Source organism: Stegodyphus dumicola, chromosome 6 (genome assembly GCF_044657685.1).
Source record: "Stegodyphus dumicola isolate Sdum_Otavi_A_Nest chromosome 6, ASM4465768v1".
In the NCBI taxonomy this organism is placed as follows: Eukaryota; Metazoa; Arthropoda; class Arachnida; order Araneae; family Eresidae; genus Stegodyphus; species Stegodyphus dumicola.
In genome coordinates this window covers 100,781,296-100,799,747 of record NC_140773.1, presented here as the reverse complement: position 1 = coordinate 100,799,747, position 18,452 = coordinate 100,781,296, and the positions used below count along the sequence as shown (strand labels likewise).

Genomic DNA, 18,452 nt, shown 5'->3' with positions numbered 1-18,452 from the left:
AGATCAACTTCCAGTTCATTGCGCGCTGCGGCGCCCCCCCCCCCTCCTCAGAGCAGCATGAAATTGATAAACAGATTTCGGAATGTTTAGATAAACAAAGGATATGCCTTTATCCATTTTTTAAAGCAATTCCACTTTTTGTTTGATGGACATCGAAACATACTTTCGTTTTGTAGATCCTTTCTGAGCTCCAGCATCGGAAATTCTATTTGACATAATCGAAAGTTCAAGCTTACTTTTATACAATTGCTTTTATAGTCTGTTGGAAAATATAGCTTATTTTTAAACCTTTTACTGCATCATCTCTCCTCCTTGAAATGTTTATTTAATTTAGTCCTTATTTTAATGTAATATAGTAGTTACTTCTACTTCTTTTTCTTGCTGCCACTGTTTGCATTGAGAACGGACTGTTTCAACCTAATTGAGATGCAAAAACGAAACATGATGTTACGTCATCTGAAAAGCCGATTCGTGCCGATAGTTGATTGGTTGCCGTGAGATGACGTCATTCCTACTTCTGCTATAAGTATCTCGCGTCGCTCTGGCTCAACCCTTCTAGTTCCTGCTTTCCTGGCATTTGAGTGAGCGGTTTCCAGCCCCTTCAGAAGAATGGATGCAGTCCGGTGATTAAAGTGCATTGGTTCTGGTTTGCGAGATGATGGTTCCAGAATAAAGTTCTTCGGCTACCATGTGAGTGACTGTCGTGGGCGGCATCCATGTTTCTTCAATGAAGGCGGAATTAAAAATACGTAAGCGGCGACGACTCCTTGTGCAAACGGGGTTAGGCCTGTTTTAAGTGCTTTCAAGAACTTCATTTACATTTTCAGGTGTTTTTCTTGACCATTGATTATGGACTTATTGAATGGGTAGCCAGTTTTATTTTTAGGCTGCATAGTCACTATTTAGGACATCTTCATTTTTTTTTGTTTTGTTTGTATAGAATGCCAGTGTTTTGGAGTACAGGTAAAAATATTTGATGAATGATGATTATGTTGTGTTTTTCCTAATACTCTAATATTGTTGACATTTATTTTTGTGTTTTTATTCTATATTATATTGTTAATAAATTGGTTAAGTTCAAAAATCTTTTATTGTCTTCAATGTCTGCACAACATAACTCAGGGAGCTTTCATTGCTACCACTGCTAAATGTTTAATTTCTTTAAACTTTAAACTTTGCTTTAGCATCATAGTCTGCAAAAAATAATATTCCGGATCCAATTCGAAGATTAAGGAACAACGCAATCATTAACATTAACTGAAAGAGATAATTAGATAATTTTAGCTTATACTGCCCATTATACATTAAACATGCACGCAAAAACATATTCTGCGCTTGCGCACATGCATGTGCGCAGTCGTAAAGGTCTTGCGCGCACGTGTAAACGCCTATGCGCATGCGTCAATGCGCCGCATGAGCAGAAAGATTTTAGCTTTGAGGTCCGGATTATAGGTGTCCGAATTAACGACTTTTGACTGTATTAAGTAAATTTTGAAATATTCAGAAACAACTATAATCAGGTTTTTATATAAAGCATATATCTGGTTTGCAAAATGAAGTTAAGAGCTGTCACCAATATATAATGATTAATAAACAAACAAATTATTAGTTTACACATAAGAAAATTTAATCAAATACTAAAACCATTTATTCAAAAATACTTCTTTTCAGTTTGTGATAAATTATTTTAAAAAAATCCCCCTTAAATTTAAGGTTTCATTAATAATTAGTAGTAAACAATGGACACAAGAGAATTTGAAGGCAAAATTAAAAATTAAATTAATATATACAAAATTTCAATGAAAATTAAAACTATTTTAGCATTCAAAATTTTTCAAAAATCAAACCTTAGATCAATATCAGTTTTGCAGAAACATTCTATTCATTTAAGAAAGGGGGATAGAGAACTGCTCTTCTTCAAGGAATGAAAATAAAATGCCAGAATAATGTAAATACTGTTACGAATTTGGTATTTAAAAAGCTAATGTTAGTTCAATTATAAATTAAATGGTTTTATTTCTTGCGCAGTGCAGTGCATGACGAATATTAAAAGAAAGCTAAGCCGGAATATTGAAAATACAAGAGCGCGTGCATTAAACACTTAATAAATACCTCTTTTTGATTTCAAGAAAGTACTAGAAAATTCTCGCGCGTGATTTTAAAATCTTATAAAAGGAGGAAAACCTCTCAGTTCAAAGTTGTTACTTAGTTTGTTGTTGTTTAGAAAACTGCTCTTGTTGATTGTAGCGAATTCGCGGATTAGCTTTCTTTAGCAGTTTTTAATTAAGTTCTTTTGAATGTTTGAGCAGTTAGAAGATAACTACTGTGAGATATTGTAAAACTGAAAGAATATCTGAGGGAATTTAAGCATTTTGTGATAATAATAAATTTTTTTGTTCATTTTTCATCGGATTTGTGCATTTATTTCGTAACGAACCCGTATGCACGCACGCAACAATTTTTGGTGTCAGAAGTGGGATTTGAATGACAATAACAAGAGCGATGGAAGAATAATTGAGGCAGCTCATCAGTGCTTTTGCTACATTCCAAGAAAAGATGGAAGCTGGCCAAACATCTTTTAAAGAAGAAATTAAAGAGAAAATGGATGCTGGTCAAAAATCCGTTAAGGAAGAGATTAAGGAGGGGCAGGATGCAATTAAAGTAGAAATGAAGACTGTTCAAGAAAAGATTGAAGCAGGTCAAGAGGAGATGAAAATAGAAATTACCAGCATAATAGAAAACAAATTTGAAATTATGGAAGGCAGCATTGACGCAGTTGAAAAAAGTTGGAAACATTGAAGAAAAAGTTTCTTCGGTAAAAGAAGAAATAGAAGAGAGAGCTTCTGCCATGGAACAACAAATTAATGATAGAGTTTCTGCTGTAGAACAACAAATTAATGATAGAGTTTCTGCGGTCACCAAAGAAGTTGATGATTTAAAGAAATTCGTAGCGACGGCAGGGAGCAATCCGGAAGGTTTTAAATTTCTACCCATGCCTGCTCGTCCCTCTCTGAAGCTATCGACATATGATGGGAAGACCTCCTGGCAGGTGTATAAGACATAATTTTCTATCGTGGCGGATGCGAATGGATGGGATTCCCAAAATAAAGCCTGGAATCTCGCCGCTTCTTTAAGAGCAGACGCAGCGGATATCCTGCATATGCTTACTGAAAATCAGAGACTAGATTTCGAAGCTCTGTCTGGCACGTTGGAGCTGCATTTTGGGGAAAAGTGTTTAAAAGACTGGAGTAGGCTTCAATTAAAATCCCGCCAACAGAAAACCACGGAAACACTTTAGGAGCTCAGGAGCTCGCCACAGATGTTGAAAGGCTGTCCCACCTCGCCTTTTCGGAGTACCCGACAGAAACAAAGGAAATCCTGTCCCTGCAATATTACATCGATGGCATCCGGGACCCTGAAATACAGAAAGCACTGCGAATGGCAGATGTAAAGGACATAAAAAGCACTCTGTTATACGCCATGAAGTTCGAGGCAACCCAGCAAGCAACTAGTAGAGATCGCTACCCAGTTAGAGCTGTGCTAGTTCGTAAGCCAGTGGATCAATTGATGGCTCGTTTAGATGATTTAGCCAGAGAAGTCAATGCCTTGATACGGAGTAGGAGTGAGAACAGAGTGGCTCTAAGGTGTTGGAAATGTGGTATTGAAGGACACATACGACGGCATTGCAGAACACCCCATGGTACGGATAATAAAGCGGATGATCTTATAAGACCAGTGAATGCCTTGAGACGGAATACTGGTGCGAAGAAACCAACCCTAAAGTGCCGGAACTGCGGTGTTGAAGGCCACATACGAAGGAACTGCAGAACATCCCAAAGCACAGAAAATAAGAAAGGCGGGTTAAACAGACAATTAAGTGTCATGGAACGGAAAAGGAGTGACAAGAAACCAAAGTGACTGTGGAGCTGAAGGCCACGTAGAAAGAATTGCAGAAAACCCCAGGGTACAGAAAATAAGATCATTTTCCAGCAACGAAGCAAGAAACAAATGAATGGTCATATCGAGGAACGGAGGTTGCCAGATAATGGAAAACCTTGTTTTAAAGCACTTAAAATTTATACAGTGAGTGTCAACAGTAACGGACTGTCCATTAATGGGAATATCGATGGAATTCCTTGCGATATGATCATTGACACAGAAGCTAATGTTACCATCATTAGGAAAGGTTTAGCTGAACAGTTTAAAGATAAACTTATTTGGATGCCATCCTGTGTTACCCTTCAGACTGCGTCTGGTGATAAGATCGACATAACTGGGAAGTTAAACGTAAGCATCACGTTTGGAAGCGCCGCCTACCATCACACGGTTTATGTGGTGGATGTTACAGATCCCTGCATACTCGGATTGGACTTTTTAAGGAAATTCAAATTTTCCTTAGACTTCAAAAACAACAAACTGCTTTCAGCATATGATGACATGACTATCCATCCTCAGAAGGGATCCTCACCTGTAAATGCCGACATTTTGTCCAAAAGACCCAGCTCAAAAAGCTGCCGAAATCATACTAGGGTCGAAGAGAAACTCAAGACTACCAGCTTATCTCCATCCCAGATGCTCTTCGGTCGAGACGTTCGTCTGCCTTGTGATCGCCTGTTTGGTCACCCTACAGATGCGCCTTCATCGCCTGAGGAACACATCCAGGATGTCCAGGCCCGGTTTGAGGGGTTTCACCATTCTGCACGAAAGCGAGTCAACTTGGTGATGGAGAAAGTGAAGACCAGTTACGACAGAAGAGCTACTAAACATCAGTTCCACGAAGGAGACTAGGTGTGGTTGTGAAACCCGATTCGACGAAAAAGAGTCAGGCCTAAATTACAATCACCTTGGGATGGTCCTCACACACTCCTAAACAGGCTGAATGGCGTCGTGGTTCAGATTCGTAGGTATTCGAACTCTAAACCTAAAGTCGTTCATTACGACAGGTTACCTCATTACTATGGCCATAGTACGTAATGTAAATAATTGTAAATAGTATAAAGCCATGGTCCTTTTTGTTTTTAAATGTGTATTTGATTTGATTTGTATTTAGTATTTGATATGCATTTAGTATTTGATTTGTATTTAGTATTTGTTTTGTATTTAGTATTTGATAGCATTTGATTTGTTTAAGTTAGTTATTGTATTTATTGTTCATGTTTATTATTGTAATGTAATGCTCATTAATGCATTTATGCCACAGTTGTAAGTTTAGCTTCCTGTCCAGGGATTGTACTGCCCGGGACGTGCAGTCATTTGGAAGGGGGCAGTGTTACAAATTTGGTATTTAAAAAGCTAATGTTAGTTCAATTATAAATTAAATGGTTTTATTTCCCGCGAAGTGCAGCGCGTGACGAATATTAAAAGAAAGCTAAGCCGGAAAATTGAAAATACAAGAGCACGTGCATTTAACATTTAATAAATATCTCTTTTTGATTTCGAGAAAGTACTAGAAAATTCTCGTGTTAAAAGATAGTAGCTAAAAGATAACTACTGTGAGATATTGTAATTCTGCACAATAATTTGAGAAAATTTAAGCATATTTGTTGTGATAATAATAAATTTTTTCATTTTTTTTAATAAATTTTGTTCATTACTATGGCCATAGTACGTAATGTAAATAATTGTACATAGTGTAAGACCATGGTTCTTTTTGTTTCTAAATGTGTATTTAATATTTGATTTGTATTTGATAGCATTTGATTTGTTTTATTTATTGCATTTAATATTCATGTTGTTTATTATTGCAATGTAATGCTTATTATTGTATTCATGCCTTAGTTGTAAGTTTGGCTTTCTGTCCAGGGATTGTACTGCCTGGGACGTGCAGTCCTTGGGAAGTAGGCCGTGTTACGAATTTGGTATTTAAAAAGCTAATGTTAGTTCAATTATAAATTAAATGGTTTTATTTCTCGCGCAGTGCAGCGCGTCATGAATATTAAAAGAAAGCTAAGCCAGAAAATTGAAAATACAAGAGCGCGTGCATTAAACATTTAATAAATATCTATTTTTGATTTCGAGAAAGTACTAGAAAATTCTTGCGCATGATTTTAAAATCTTATAAAAAGAGGAAAATCTCTCAGTTCGTGGTAGTTACTTAGTTTGTTGTTGTTTAGAAAACTGCTCTTGTTGATTGTAGCGAATTCATGGATTAGCTTTCTTTAGCTGTTTTGAATTAAGTTCTTTTGAACGTTTGAGTAGTTAGAAGATAACTACTGTGAGATATTGTAAAACTGAAAGAATATCTGAGGGAATTTAAGCATTTTGTGATAATAATAAATTTTTTTGTTCATTTTTCATCGGACTTGTGCATTCATTTCGTACGAACCCGTACGCACGCAACAATAAAAATACAGCCATGCTATTTGTAAATATTGCACCGGAAATGCAAAATTTCCAGCTCATGTGAAATAACATTACACAGAGCAGGGTGACTGCATTAAATATGGACAAATGCATAAATTTTGCAAAGAAGGGGATAAAATACTGGAAAAAAAAGAAGGTCACTATCTCATGAATGATAGCTTTCATACATTGAGAGATAAATCAGAGGATGATGCAAAGTAAACAAGGTATAAATGTACATGTGCAATAATGCTCTTGTCACTGTGGCACAGAGCAGAAATGCATCATTATCAAAATAAAATAAACAAATAATAGTAATGGATGCAGCAAATGTAGCATCATCTATTAAGTGATACAAGAATGAAATGAATAAAAAATTAAGAACTGAAACCTTTTTAAATATAATTGAACTAACTGGGATCAGGATTAAAATCAATAACTAAAGTTAATAAATTTGGGTGAGTGTGAACATATTCAAAAAAATCTAATTCACTAGCTGAAAAAATCTTTTGGACAATTTTAGAAGAACTAAGAAAAAAGAATAATCAAGGAATCAACAATGATTTGTTAGAGCAGATTTATTATGTCTCCTTTTATGACATATGACAAAACAACAAAGATAATGCAATGTAAGCACAAAAAGACAAAAAAAAAAAAAAAAAAAAAAATGCGTGATGAAATATAATATTAAAACTGACAAACAAAAAAACATGTCTGCTGTTGTTAAGGTTTGAATTGCATTATCTTCTTTGCTCGGGAATACAATAATTTGTTGCTATTATTAGAGGCTTCACTCCTACTGTAATTAATAAAGCCTCCCACTCCCTCTATTATAAATAATCATTATACTGTCAATCTTTTTTTTTCCTCCGTTTCTATTTTTGAAGCTATATTCCTTTTTAACATTCTGCATTCCTTTGAACTGCAGAGTATTTTATGCTTGGAAAATACATATTGATTAAGACAGCATAATTTATTACTAAGAGAGATATCTAAATAAATAGGAAAAACCGTGTAAGTATTTATGTTTAAAGGAAATTTTGAAAAAGAATTTTCATCAAGAAGATGTTTCTCTCTTTCTTATAAAATGATAAAGAAATAAAAAAAAAAATTATGCTGAAATTCATATAACCATTATATTTAACATGAAATTATAAATAAGAGAAAAATTAAATAATTTTTCCTTAAATAACAAAATTTTAAATAATCTGTAAAAATATTACATAAATTTTTACATTATAATCTTTGTTACAGTGTTGTGTCTTCTTATCTGATTTCTATTACAACAAACACTAGTATTTTAAAATAGAATTACCTCAGCAGAGCTTTAGACAGCTTCAATATTTTACCTTTGGGAGCAGCGTTTTCTGCAAAACAAAATTTCCATTTTAATACATTCAGTGAAAACTTTTAATTATTCCAATACTTAAACAACACAATCAAGTATTATACATATCATACTATTATTAAAAGCCCTTACATTTCAAAATAAGAAAATGACACTAATATCTTCAGTTCACATCATATTGTATTTTTTTTTTTACATTAAGATGTGATATTGCTTTTAATAAAGTAGAAAATACAATCAAATCTTGTTTTAATAATTTGCACAAATTAATAGATTTTTTTCCCTATACCTCAAGCAGAAGCTAGGAAAATAAATTCTATTTAATGATTATTTTATTTTTAAACATTTTAAAGAATTATCCAGGAGTTTAAAAGTAGTTTAGAGGTAAGATAAATTTAATCCAGATTCGTAAAATGAAATGACATCAAATGCTGTTCAGAAATCACTTTAAAAAATATAACTTTTATAATAAGGTGCAACTCAATGTCTTCTTTCAACACCACAGACAGTGAGAAGAGAATACTATGATATAAAAGAATGAAATTTCATAAACTTACTGATTTTCAAATTCCATATCCATCAAAGCCAGATTTATCAATCTTTGGATTACAATATGGCCAATGCAGCTCAAAACTAAAGTGCCATTAAATTGGAACTCACTTCGTTCAGACATATAATCAAACAATTTATCTACTTATTCCAGAATCACACTCTAGTCAACCTTACTATTTCATTTTCAATTTTGTTACTGTTTTCTCATTCTTCTAGAATTCCTTAAGTCACTGCATCAAGAACATCTCTAATAAATGATTATAAGGGTTGCACAAATAAAAAGTGGACACGTGCGATAACGTCAGAATGAACGCATTGATAGCAGTGCCACTGCACAAGTATATAAAGAATGGTATGATGTATGCATCTCAGACGGCATTTAACCATGAAACCTGTTTGTAGGAGATTAAATTGTGCAAAAGGAAAGCCGTGCTATCCATGGATGCGTCCAAATCAGGACAATGTGCAATAGTACGGTTTCTGGTTGTGGAAGGTGAGCGTAATGCAGACATCTATCGAAGAATGGTGACAGTGTATGGCGACCACTGTTTAGGTCATACGGCTGTACACAAATGGTGTAAAAGTTTCTGTGAAGGGCGGCAAACAATATTGGATCTGCCAATACCGAGCCAAGCAAACAAAGTGATCACCAATGATTCCATTGCCTCTGTTAATGAAATTATCCAAGCTAATCAAAGGGTTACGACCTGTGAAATCAGTCACAAATTCAACCTGAGTAAAGGAATGGTTAACACCATTATTCATAAACATTTGGGGTACAGCAAAGTGTGTGCAGAATGGGTGCCAAAACACCTGAGCCTTGATCATCAGAAAAGACGAATGGGCTTCTGTCTCCAGCACTTGATCCATTATGAGGAGAAGCCTGCATTTCTGGATCGTATCGTTGCGAACGACGAGACCTGGTGCCACCACTACACACCCGAATCCAAGAAAATAAGTATGCAATGGAAACAGCTCATCTCCTCCACCACGGAAATCGAAAGCAACGATAACTGCATGGAAAGTGATGCTTTAATTTTTCTTCGATTGTCGTGGACCACTTTTAATAGAGTTCCTGCCCCAAGAAAGCACTATCAATTCCGCACAATATTGCAGTACTCTGACAAAACTGTGACAAGCAAAAAACACCAAACGGCCGGACCTTCTCACACAAGGAGTGATCCTTCTGCATGACAATGCCTGCCCGCCCACATGTCTCCCAGGAATCCCAGAGGACCTTAAACACATTCCGGTTGGAGGTTTTGGAGCACACCCCCCCCCCGTACCGTTCGGACGTGTCACCCTGTGACTTTCACATCTTTCGGCCACTTAAAAGAGCCTTACAGGGAAAACGTTTCCATTTGGACGATGGAGTGAAGGAAGCCGTGCCGGACTTCCTCAGGAATCAGCCCCAATCTTTCTACAGCACGAGCTGCTGCCACAACACTGGGATATATGTTTCAATGCCCATGGTGATTTCTTTTGATTTACAATAAAGGTATTATTTTTCTTCAACTTGTCCACTTTTCATTTGGGCAAACCTTATACTTTTTGATCCACTGAATTTTTCAAATTTAAATTATCATGAACTTGTTTTTAAATTTAAATTATGAATATTAATTTATTTTAAGCATGATTTAGCATTAAAATTTATTCCATGCTTCTAAGGAAAAAGACTCAAGGCACCAAAACTAATTAAGTCACAAGTTTTTCATTTTTTCAAATACTTCTCTAAGAACTTTTAGCACTAAAGAGAAAGGGAGAGATGCATAGGTGATCCATACTTAAGTAATTAGGAAGTCAGTATACAGTGCTATAGTATTTCTCACATTCATGGTAAAATTATGACATAGTTTGAAATATACTATTATACAGAATTTAATTAAATTTCAATATAATATTGAATTTAAATGAATCTATGATCCATGGTGTGCTGTAGTTATGATTGCATAAATATTGGCAAAAAATAAATGTAAACCAAATAGTTATTAAGCTGTCATTTCAAACTTACTCTACTAAATTAAACAATTAGTTATAAACATTCCTACTAAATAATAGAAGCATTTCAATGTCAAAGACCTCAGTCACTAGAAGTACTAGCACACTGCGGGCCAGATCTCACAGAATCATCACAAATCTCACAGAATACCAACCATTCAGACTCTAATTTTTATGACTCTAATTAGTAGCTGAGTGTTTAAGATTGCTAAATACTGGTAGTTCCACCTGATTTCAAACCCAGGCAAACAGTTGATTGCATGATTGGTTTTTGTAGTTTACCCCATGTGTAATGTGAATATGAACCAGTTTCTCTTAGAAAATCCTCCATGAAGTCATTCCCTCGTTGAGGCAGATAGCCCTTGAGTGCTTTATTCAAATAATCTAGCCTACCCTCAATTTGATTAACTTTGTGTATTCTACAACTACATCTTACTTGAGATTCAGATCTGAGGCTACTGTAACAGTAAGCAACCACCACAAAAGCATTAGATTGCAAAAAGGCAGCATTTTTTAATGGCCCAGGGAATCTACAAAATATCTTTTGCCTATAATTCTACTTTTTATATTATTACCAAATAGAAATATATTAAAAAGTTTGGAACTGGTTTACCATCTTTCAAAACTAATTGTAAAATGGACTTCCAAGCAGAAATAAAAGTTTCAGAATGCCATAAATGCATTAGTTTGCCTTGTACTGATGGTAAGACAGCTTGAAGTGATTCTGTCTGAAACAATCAAAAGGTACAATTTGTAATAAAACAAATATTCATTGAAAAACAAACTATAGTTAGTGTTTTTAAAATTATTTAAATATCACCTACCACAGATTTTGCAGAAAAATATTTCAGAATGAGTTCCCATACAGAGTAATCCCAGATACCATATTCTAAGCATATCCTTATGCATAAAATAAGAGCCTTTAAATACGAAATAAAAATAATAGTAAGCCTTTAAATACAAAAGAAAATATAATAAAATTACTACTTTGTTTGATAAAAAAATATAAACACATATTATATTTACAGAATTATTTCTGAATGCAAAGTTATGTGTATGTATGTTAAAATAGCATCACATTAAAGAAACAATAGCATGCTTTTAGGAAATAAATATGATACAAAAGTTTGTCAAGTTTGCAATAATCTCCAAAAAATTGTAGACTACTAATTGCCCCCCCTCCCAAAAAAAAAGAGAGAGAAAGAAGGATATTATTAAATAAAATAATACAAAAAATTAGCTGGTAAAAGATTTTATGTACAAGGTGCTTTTACATATAGTTTAGATTTAAAAAGAAAAAATATTCCTGTTCTAAAATTAAATTGTGAGAAATTAGTACAGTGATTCATAATACTGCATAAAAATCAAGTGTTTCTAATAAATGGAATTATAATACACCATCTTGAAGACTATTGATTAGCATATATGTAAAATTATATATTAAAATTAAATTCACATGCATAATTCAATTAAATTCTTTATGGATTACCTGCCTATTTTGTCAACAGAAGCTTAAATAATATTCCTGTTTTATTGCCCTTCTTTTTATTTCTGATCTTCTTCCCAAGACTGCATCTGTGACTCAGAATTCATTGTGTAAAATTAACATCTAAATATATGGTACAGTGACTAGAAGTTTTCTATTGCAGTATGCCAATTTTTAGCATTTCTATACTTTTAAAATTATTTTTATTGGTGAGTTTGATGATGATTTTAACTTGTGTCAATCTATTTTTGAGAGAGAAGTATCTTCTAAACATTTAAATAAAAATATACTGATTTCCTTGGTGCTAGTATATCTTTCATTATATAAAAGTGCCCCTCTTCCCCTTCCATTAACTTTTCAAAGTAGTTTTGTATTGATGGGTTTTAAGTATCCTTTTTCACAAAGTGCATGCTTTTTATCTTAAATTTTAACCTAAATTTACTGACTTTAAAAAAATCAACATTAATTGGGCTGGCTAATTTAGCAATCAATTTCATTGCTTTAAACACATACATGTTAGTAATTAAGAAATTTATCCCAAAATAAATGCATATGGAAATACCTTTCTCATGGCAACCAATTTGTTATGCACATCACACACACAGACATTTATATGTGGTTCCCATAAGTGTTTAAAAGAAAAGATGATAAATTTAAGTTTGTAAAGTATGGTTTCTAAAAAATAGTAATAATTAACTAAATATATATGTGAAAACATATATATTTAGTTAAAATGGAAAAACTAGGAGGCATCAAATGTATATTCATCAAGCTTTTGAACATGTTCACCACTTTAAGTTATCCTTATGTAGCATACACATTTGCAATTTGTCTGGACATTGATTTCACATATACACATAGCAATTTCTCCTTCAATGTTGCTCATGCTCCTTCAAAAAGAACCTTTAGATAATATTTTCATAATCCTTCATGATTTTAACTCCCTTTTCTAAAAGCTTGCTCTAGATCCTAGATGTAATTGAGAACACATAAATTTAGGACCCAGTATAGCTTGGATTTAGTTTTGGTAAAGCCAAGTAGCAGTGGAGTATACAGTATGTTGTTTGACCAAACATGGCAGAAGAAAAAATCTCAGTATGAACAAAGTCAACCCAAATGAAGGAAGCAAACATTGCAGTAAAATTACTGTGATTCATCAGGCACATATAAATCCGCCAAATAAAAACAAATTGGTAACATAGAAATACTTTAAAAAAATATAAATAAATAAATAAATAAAAATTGCACTCATGCAGTATCTGAAAATACGATAGGAAATTTTCAAAATCAATAGGAAATTTTGTAAATACTTTTTGCTTCCTACAATTTTAAGCAGATCCTTCATTCAGTCAGAAGATGATATCCAGTATTTTCATACAAGACAGAAAGTCAATATAAAAACTGGGAAGGATGGCTCACTAAATCAAATCATCCTTTTCTATTTAGTTTTCACCCAGGACAAGTGAACTTTGATCTATGCAAAATGCTTCTTCTAATGAACTATAGGCAACATATACTTTTGCTTACAATTACTTGTTTATATTTCACAACAAGATGATGCAAACTGAGATATTCCATAGAGGTAGCCAGTAGCCTCTGTGGACCAGACACTGCTGCATCTAAGCACTAAGGAATTTTTTTTTTCTTAAAGCATTTGAAAAATGCTCTGATAGTAAAATCTTCAAAGCCAGTACCTAAACAGTCTATATCACCGGTTCTGAAACTGTGGTACATTACAACTGTGGCACAAATTTTACAGAAAAAAATTAAATGAATGTAAATTGTGCCCCTTTTAAGATTTTGTTTTAATCTTTATTATTCAGAACCACATATATTCTTTAAGTTTTTGACTTTTACGGCTTTAATTTTAATGTTGAAATGATGTCTTTTTCAAGAGCTTCAAACAATTTCCTGACGTTGCTATTTCCAAGAATCATTCCAGTTTGGTTTTCTCCCTTCATTTTGTGTTCGACATTTAGTTATATAATTAAATAATATAAATTTAAAGCAGTGTCCTCCAACCTTTTTTGTGCTATGCTACACCTAATCCTCTTTAAAATTCTTATGCTCCCCCTAGGATATATAAATAATTTTTAATATTTAAATATTCCCGAAAGAAAATTGAACGATAGGTTTTTAGAAAGAAATGAATATGAAATTTTGTGAGCAAACACAGTAAGTAAACTTTAAAAACATATAATGGAGAACTGAAATCCAAGTACAAAAACATTTTAATGATGGTTTTTTCTACATAAGTATTAGTAATTATTCATTATTTAAATTTAGTGAGATGCTTGCGCTTTATGCTTGTTGGAAAGAGATTTTATGTCAGATTCCAATTTAGTTAACTTCAGTCACCAGCCAATATTTTTTTTTTTAAACACAGCAACAAATTATTTATGGCTCTAAATTCCCATTCATCTAAATATGAATATGGAAACAGTAATAATAGGTTTGTTGCATTTGGATATTTGATTTCAGTTTTCTCACAAAGCCATGATATCGTTCCTTTTATATTAAACAAAGTTTTAATTGATTCATCATTTCTGCGAGCTCTTCTTGATACTGCATATTTGAAATATCAGTCAAATCCACTAACAATGACTGCATCACCCAAGTTGGGAAATCAATTTGTTTCAAATAATAAATCTTTCTTTTACATCAGCTTTCAGATGATCAACAATAAGATATATAGCGATAACAGTCACTTCATACTTTTCGATTCAATGAAACTTTTAAAAATTTATATTGTAAATTATGACATATTAATTCAATAAAGGTAATGAAATTAAATATCTTCACTTTTTCACCAACAAGAATTTTTACTTGCTCCTTGAAGTTGTTTATTTAATATATTTAGTTTTTCAAAGATATCGGCTAAATAACTCACAAATGCATTACCATCAACCATTAGCAGATTTTTCATTTCAGGTTTGTCACTTACAAATTAACTGAGAGTATCAAACAGTTCCATAAATATTTTCAAGCAGTTTTCCTTTGACATCTTACTTCAATGTGAAGTATAAGTCTCATATAGTCTTCATTTTGTTCTTCACAAAATAACTTGAAGGGACGTTCACATTTGGTACTAGCTTTAACAGCATTGATACACTTTAACTGAATTTAGTACTTCATTTAGAACAGGTGAAATGTTTTTAGCTACCAGGTTTTCAATATGAATAACACAATGCACAAGAAGCATTTCTGGACTCTCATCTTTCATTAATTTTAAGAACCTTTTTACTTCCCCATCACATTAGGAGCACCATCTGCAACACAAGATGTTGTATTTTTCATAAGCACATTTTTGACATCTAAGTAATTTTTTAGCTTACTATAAATATCTTTGGATGCAATGATGCTTTCTAATGATTTACAGAACAACATTTCTTCAGGAAAATCACATTTATCAATATACCTTATGTAAGTTTTAAGTATGGCCTCACTGTCTCTCAAGGTGATTCATCCATTTGTACCGAAAATTTTCTTGTTTTCAGCTTTTCAACAAGTTGTATTTCTGTATCTTTACTCATATTATCTATTCTTCTGCTAACAGTATTGTTACTTAGTCACATAGCTTTAATATCTTTGTTATCTTTTCTAGAACCATTTTGAGAAATGCTGATATGTTTGATTAAATTCTCCCCTATAGTATGACTTTCTCCAGATTTAGCAATGAGTAATGAAATTTGATAACTAGCCTAAAGAGTACAATTAACAAGTGCAGTATGAGCAGTAAATAGAGACTTTAATGTTACTCTTTTTTAAAATTTTTCCTTTAAAGTTTTCAATAATTCAAATTTGAATTAATATGAGCATTATGTTTCACCTTCAAATGTGTCTCAAGATGACCTCGTTTCATTGATTCATTGGTCATAAAAGACATTTGTTGGCATAAAAGACAACTTCTTTACATATACATCACTTACATTATTCTTTATTTTTGGGAATAAAAAATGAAATTTCGAAACATTTTGTCTTCAAGAAGAGAATTTGGAAATTTGAATGTCCCTTTAAACTCTGGACAAGTATATTTTCAAATTGGCCCCCCTGTGGGGCAATTTGAAAAGTCCCCTGTTGGGAAACACTGATTTAAAGGGTTTTATTTTTTGATTATATACGCTCCATTTAGGATGCGTTGATTTTTAATAGCAAAATGCTTTTATGGTGGAACATATATTTTTGTTTCATATTTATGTGGTACAAAATTTGAAAAGTTTGAGAACCCCTGGGCGATATCATAGCTACTCCATGTTGACAATTCTGGAGTACCTTCTTATATATCTGAAGCTCTAACTGCAGTATTCCTATTTTTGAGTTATTAAAAGTACAAATAAGGCATTAATTTTATTTCACTCTTTGTTCACATTTTCACATCATATAAAATATAAAATAGTAATAAATGTGTATATATAGAAGAAGAAAAATTATAGAATGCTGGATGTGTATATATTTATTAGTTGCAATTTTTAGGAGGTCATTACTTCCAGGTGTATGGTAAAAATTCCGTAATAAGATCCAAATCTTTTTTTGTTGTAGATCAGTGTTCAAGAAAAATAGTTTAATTCTTTTATTTACTTTTTAACAAATGGTAACAAATATGCAATTTCTTAGCATTTGTAACAATCCTCTATGGGATGTTTGTAAATTTATTGCTAAGACATATAATATTAAGAGATAGATGTTTAAGATTTTCTAAGAGTCTTTCCTTTGTAGACCATTGATAACATGATAAGAATTTTCTGCTGAATCTGACTAATGCAAACTTTATTGCAAAATACTTTTATCCCATGCTAAGCAGAATTTTGCAGCAAATGTATTCTAACTAGTTAAGTTAATACTTACTTTGAGATTGCTAAAATGTCTTGACAAAATAGTGTGGATTAATTCCAATTTACTGTTGTTAGCAAGCATTTTGACAGTAAAAGGAAGTCCCAGACTTTCTAATTCAGCAATACACATAAAAGAAACTAATGTTTTCTCAGCTTCAGAATTTTCTCCACCAATTATTTCAGCAACAGCAGTAAAACCCAGAACAGGGATCAAGCAAAACAGACATCTGCACTGTTGAACTAGATCCATTTCATGCAGATTCTACAAATAATAATGTGTGTTACTTGAAACATGACATACAAACTATAATAAAATACTTTTAAAGTTTATATCATTCAACTAGATCTATTTTACATAAATTATACAAAAGAAAATACATGTTATTCAAAACAAGACTTGCAAACTTTTTTTAAAAGAATAATTTTTTGCTTGATTCTTTTAATTTTCATAATGTTTTAAAATTGATTATAATTTACATTTAATTAGTTAAACAGAGAAAGAAACCCACAGGATATTACCATTTTTAAGAGCTCAAACACATCCCATGATTCAATTTCACGAAGACCTAAAAACAAATGGATTGTCCTGTGAAAAAAAAAGAGAGAATAAATTTTAATTGTTACTGAAAAATATTCTTTATATATACATATATATATATTTTTAAGGCATTATTCAGTTTACAGAAAGTGCATACCTTAAGATATTTTCATCACAAATACTTTCCTCCAGATCTTTTTTTTCAGGGCAACCATTCAACATTAGTGACTTAAAATAAATAAACAACAGATTACCAAAAATATAACTGAAAACTTTATTAAAAGCATTTAAGTTTTAAAGTGAACATAATGCTCAAAATTTTAACTTGAAATACCATTAGACAAAATATACACTGTAAGAAAATCTTTCTAATTAACTCTTTATTCAGAATTTTTTTAGTAACTAAAATCATTTTATCGCTATAGAGAGTTTTATTCCTTAGTAGTTCAAGATACAAATTAAACTGTGTCCAAATATTGAATTCTTTTTTTTGTAATATAAAAGTCATCTACAGATTTGCACGCTCTTCACAAAGATAAATTCAAATATTTTTCCACAAGATCATAAGAATAGTCTACTGGATTACTTTTACTGACTTTTATATATTTATATTTTTTACTGATTGTAAAATAATATAAAAATATATTTAGTGCAAAACATTTAACTAATATCCAATTTTTAAATATATAAGATAAAATTCTAATTTTAATTTGCAAAACCCTTAATGTTTTCTTTTTAATTTGATTATTTTTCTTTCCATCCTAAAAATTGTAACATATTTATCATAAATCGTACTAAATAATTTTGAAATGACCCAGTTCAGAGAGATTCATTATAAGCATATTACTATTTTTAAGCTAGAAAGTGAAAATAACCAAATTCAAAAGGGACCTTAGAGGCTATTATAAATTAAAGTTATAAATTTGAGTTACACTTTTTTTTTATCTTAAGTAAAGATGCAGGATGGAAAGAAAATTCCATTTGTCTCTAAAACAACTAGTGAACACAAATCAGTTACAGTTATGAACGCAATGAGTAACTATGTTAATAGGATCATGCCTAACAATAGGAGACCAGTCACAACTCTACCTGTTGGTGAAATTCAGAACTTAAAAACGCTATTTAAAAAATTATTAGAGATATGCGAAAAAAATCATAAATGAAAACTGCGTGGAAAAGATCTGATCACATTGAGTCACATCGAATCCTCTTTACCAGACAACCATACCTTAACAAAAAACATAAAGTGTTCAAAAACACACAGATTTAAAAGTAATTTTAAATAAACTGAGATAAAAAAATGCATATTTTACTTATCTTCAGTGGAAAAAGTCATTGGCTAATTAAAAGCAATTC

The 18,452-nt window shown here is 32.1% G+C and overlaps 1 protein-coding gene across 2 annotated transcripts in view; it reads right to left on the bottom strand.

Annotated features, from left to right (window-relative positions):
- rod (kinetochore component rough deal) overlaps positions 1-18,452 on the bottom strand; it is a 328,458-nt gene that overhangs the window by 2,755 nt on the left and 307,251 nt on the right. Inside the window, exons 47-52 of one of the 2 annotated variants that reach the window (XR_015041682.1) lie at positions 17,254-17,324; positions 17,078-17,144; positions 16,572-16,820; positions 11,065-11,160; positions 10,854-10,964; positions 7,658-7,709 (exon numbers count right to left, since the gene is read on the bottom strand). Coding sequence is in view for 1 of the 2 variants with exons in the window: in XM_085818707.1 (XP_085674833.1) it covers positions 7,658-7,709; positions 10,854-10,968; positions 11,065-11,160; positions 16,572-16,820; positions 17,078-17,144; positions 17,254-17,324 (650 nt within the window). In the remaining variant the exon portion in view is untranslated. Of the gene's footprint in view, positions 1-7,657; positions 7,710-10,853; positions 10,969-11,064; positions 11,161-16,571; positions 16,821-17,077; positions 17,145-17,253; positions 17,325-18,452 lie in introns of both variants that reach the window. The other variant, XM_085818707.1, reaches the window with a different exon arrangement.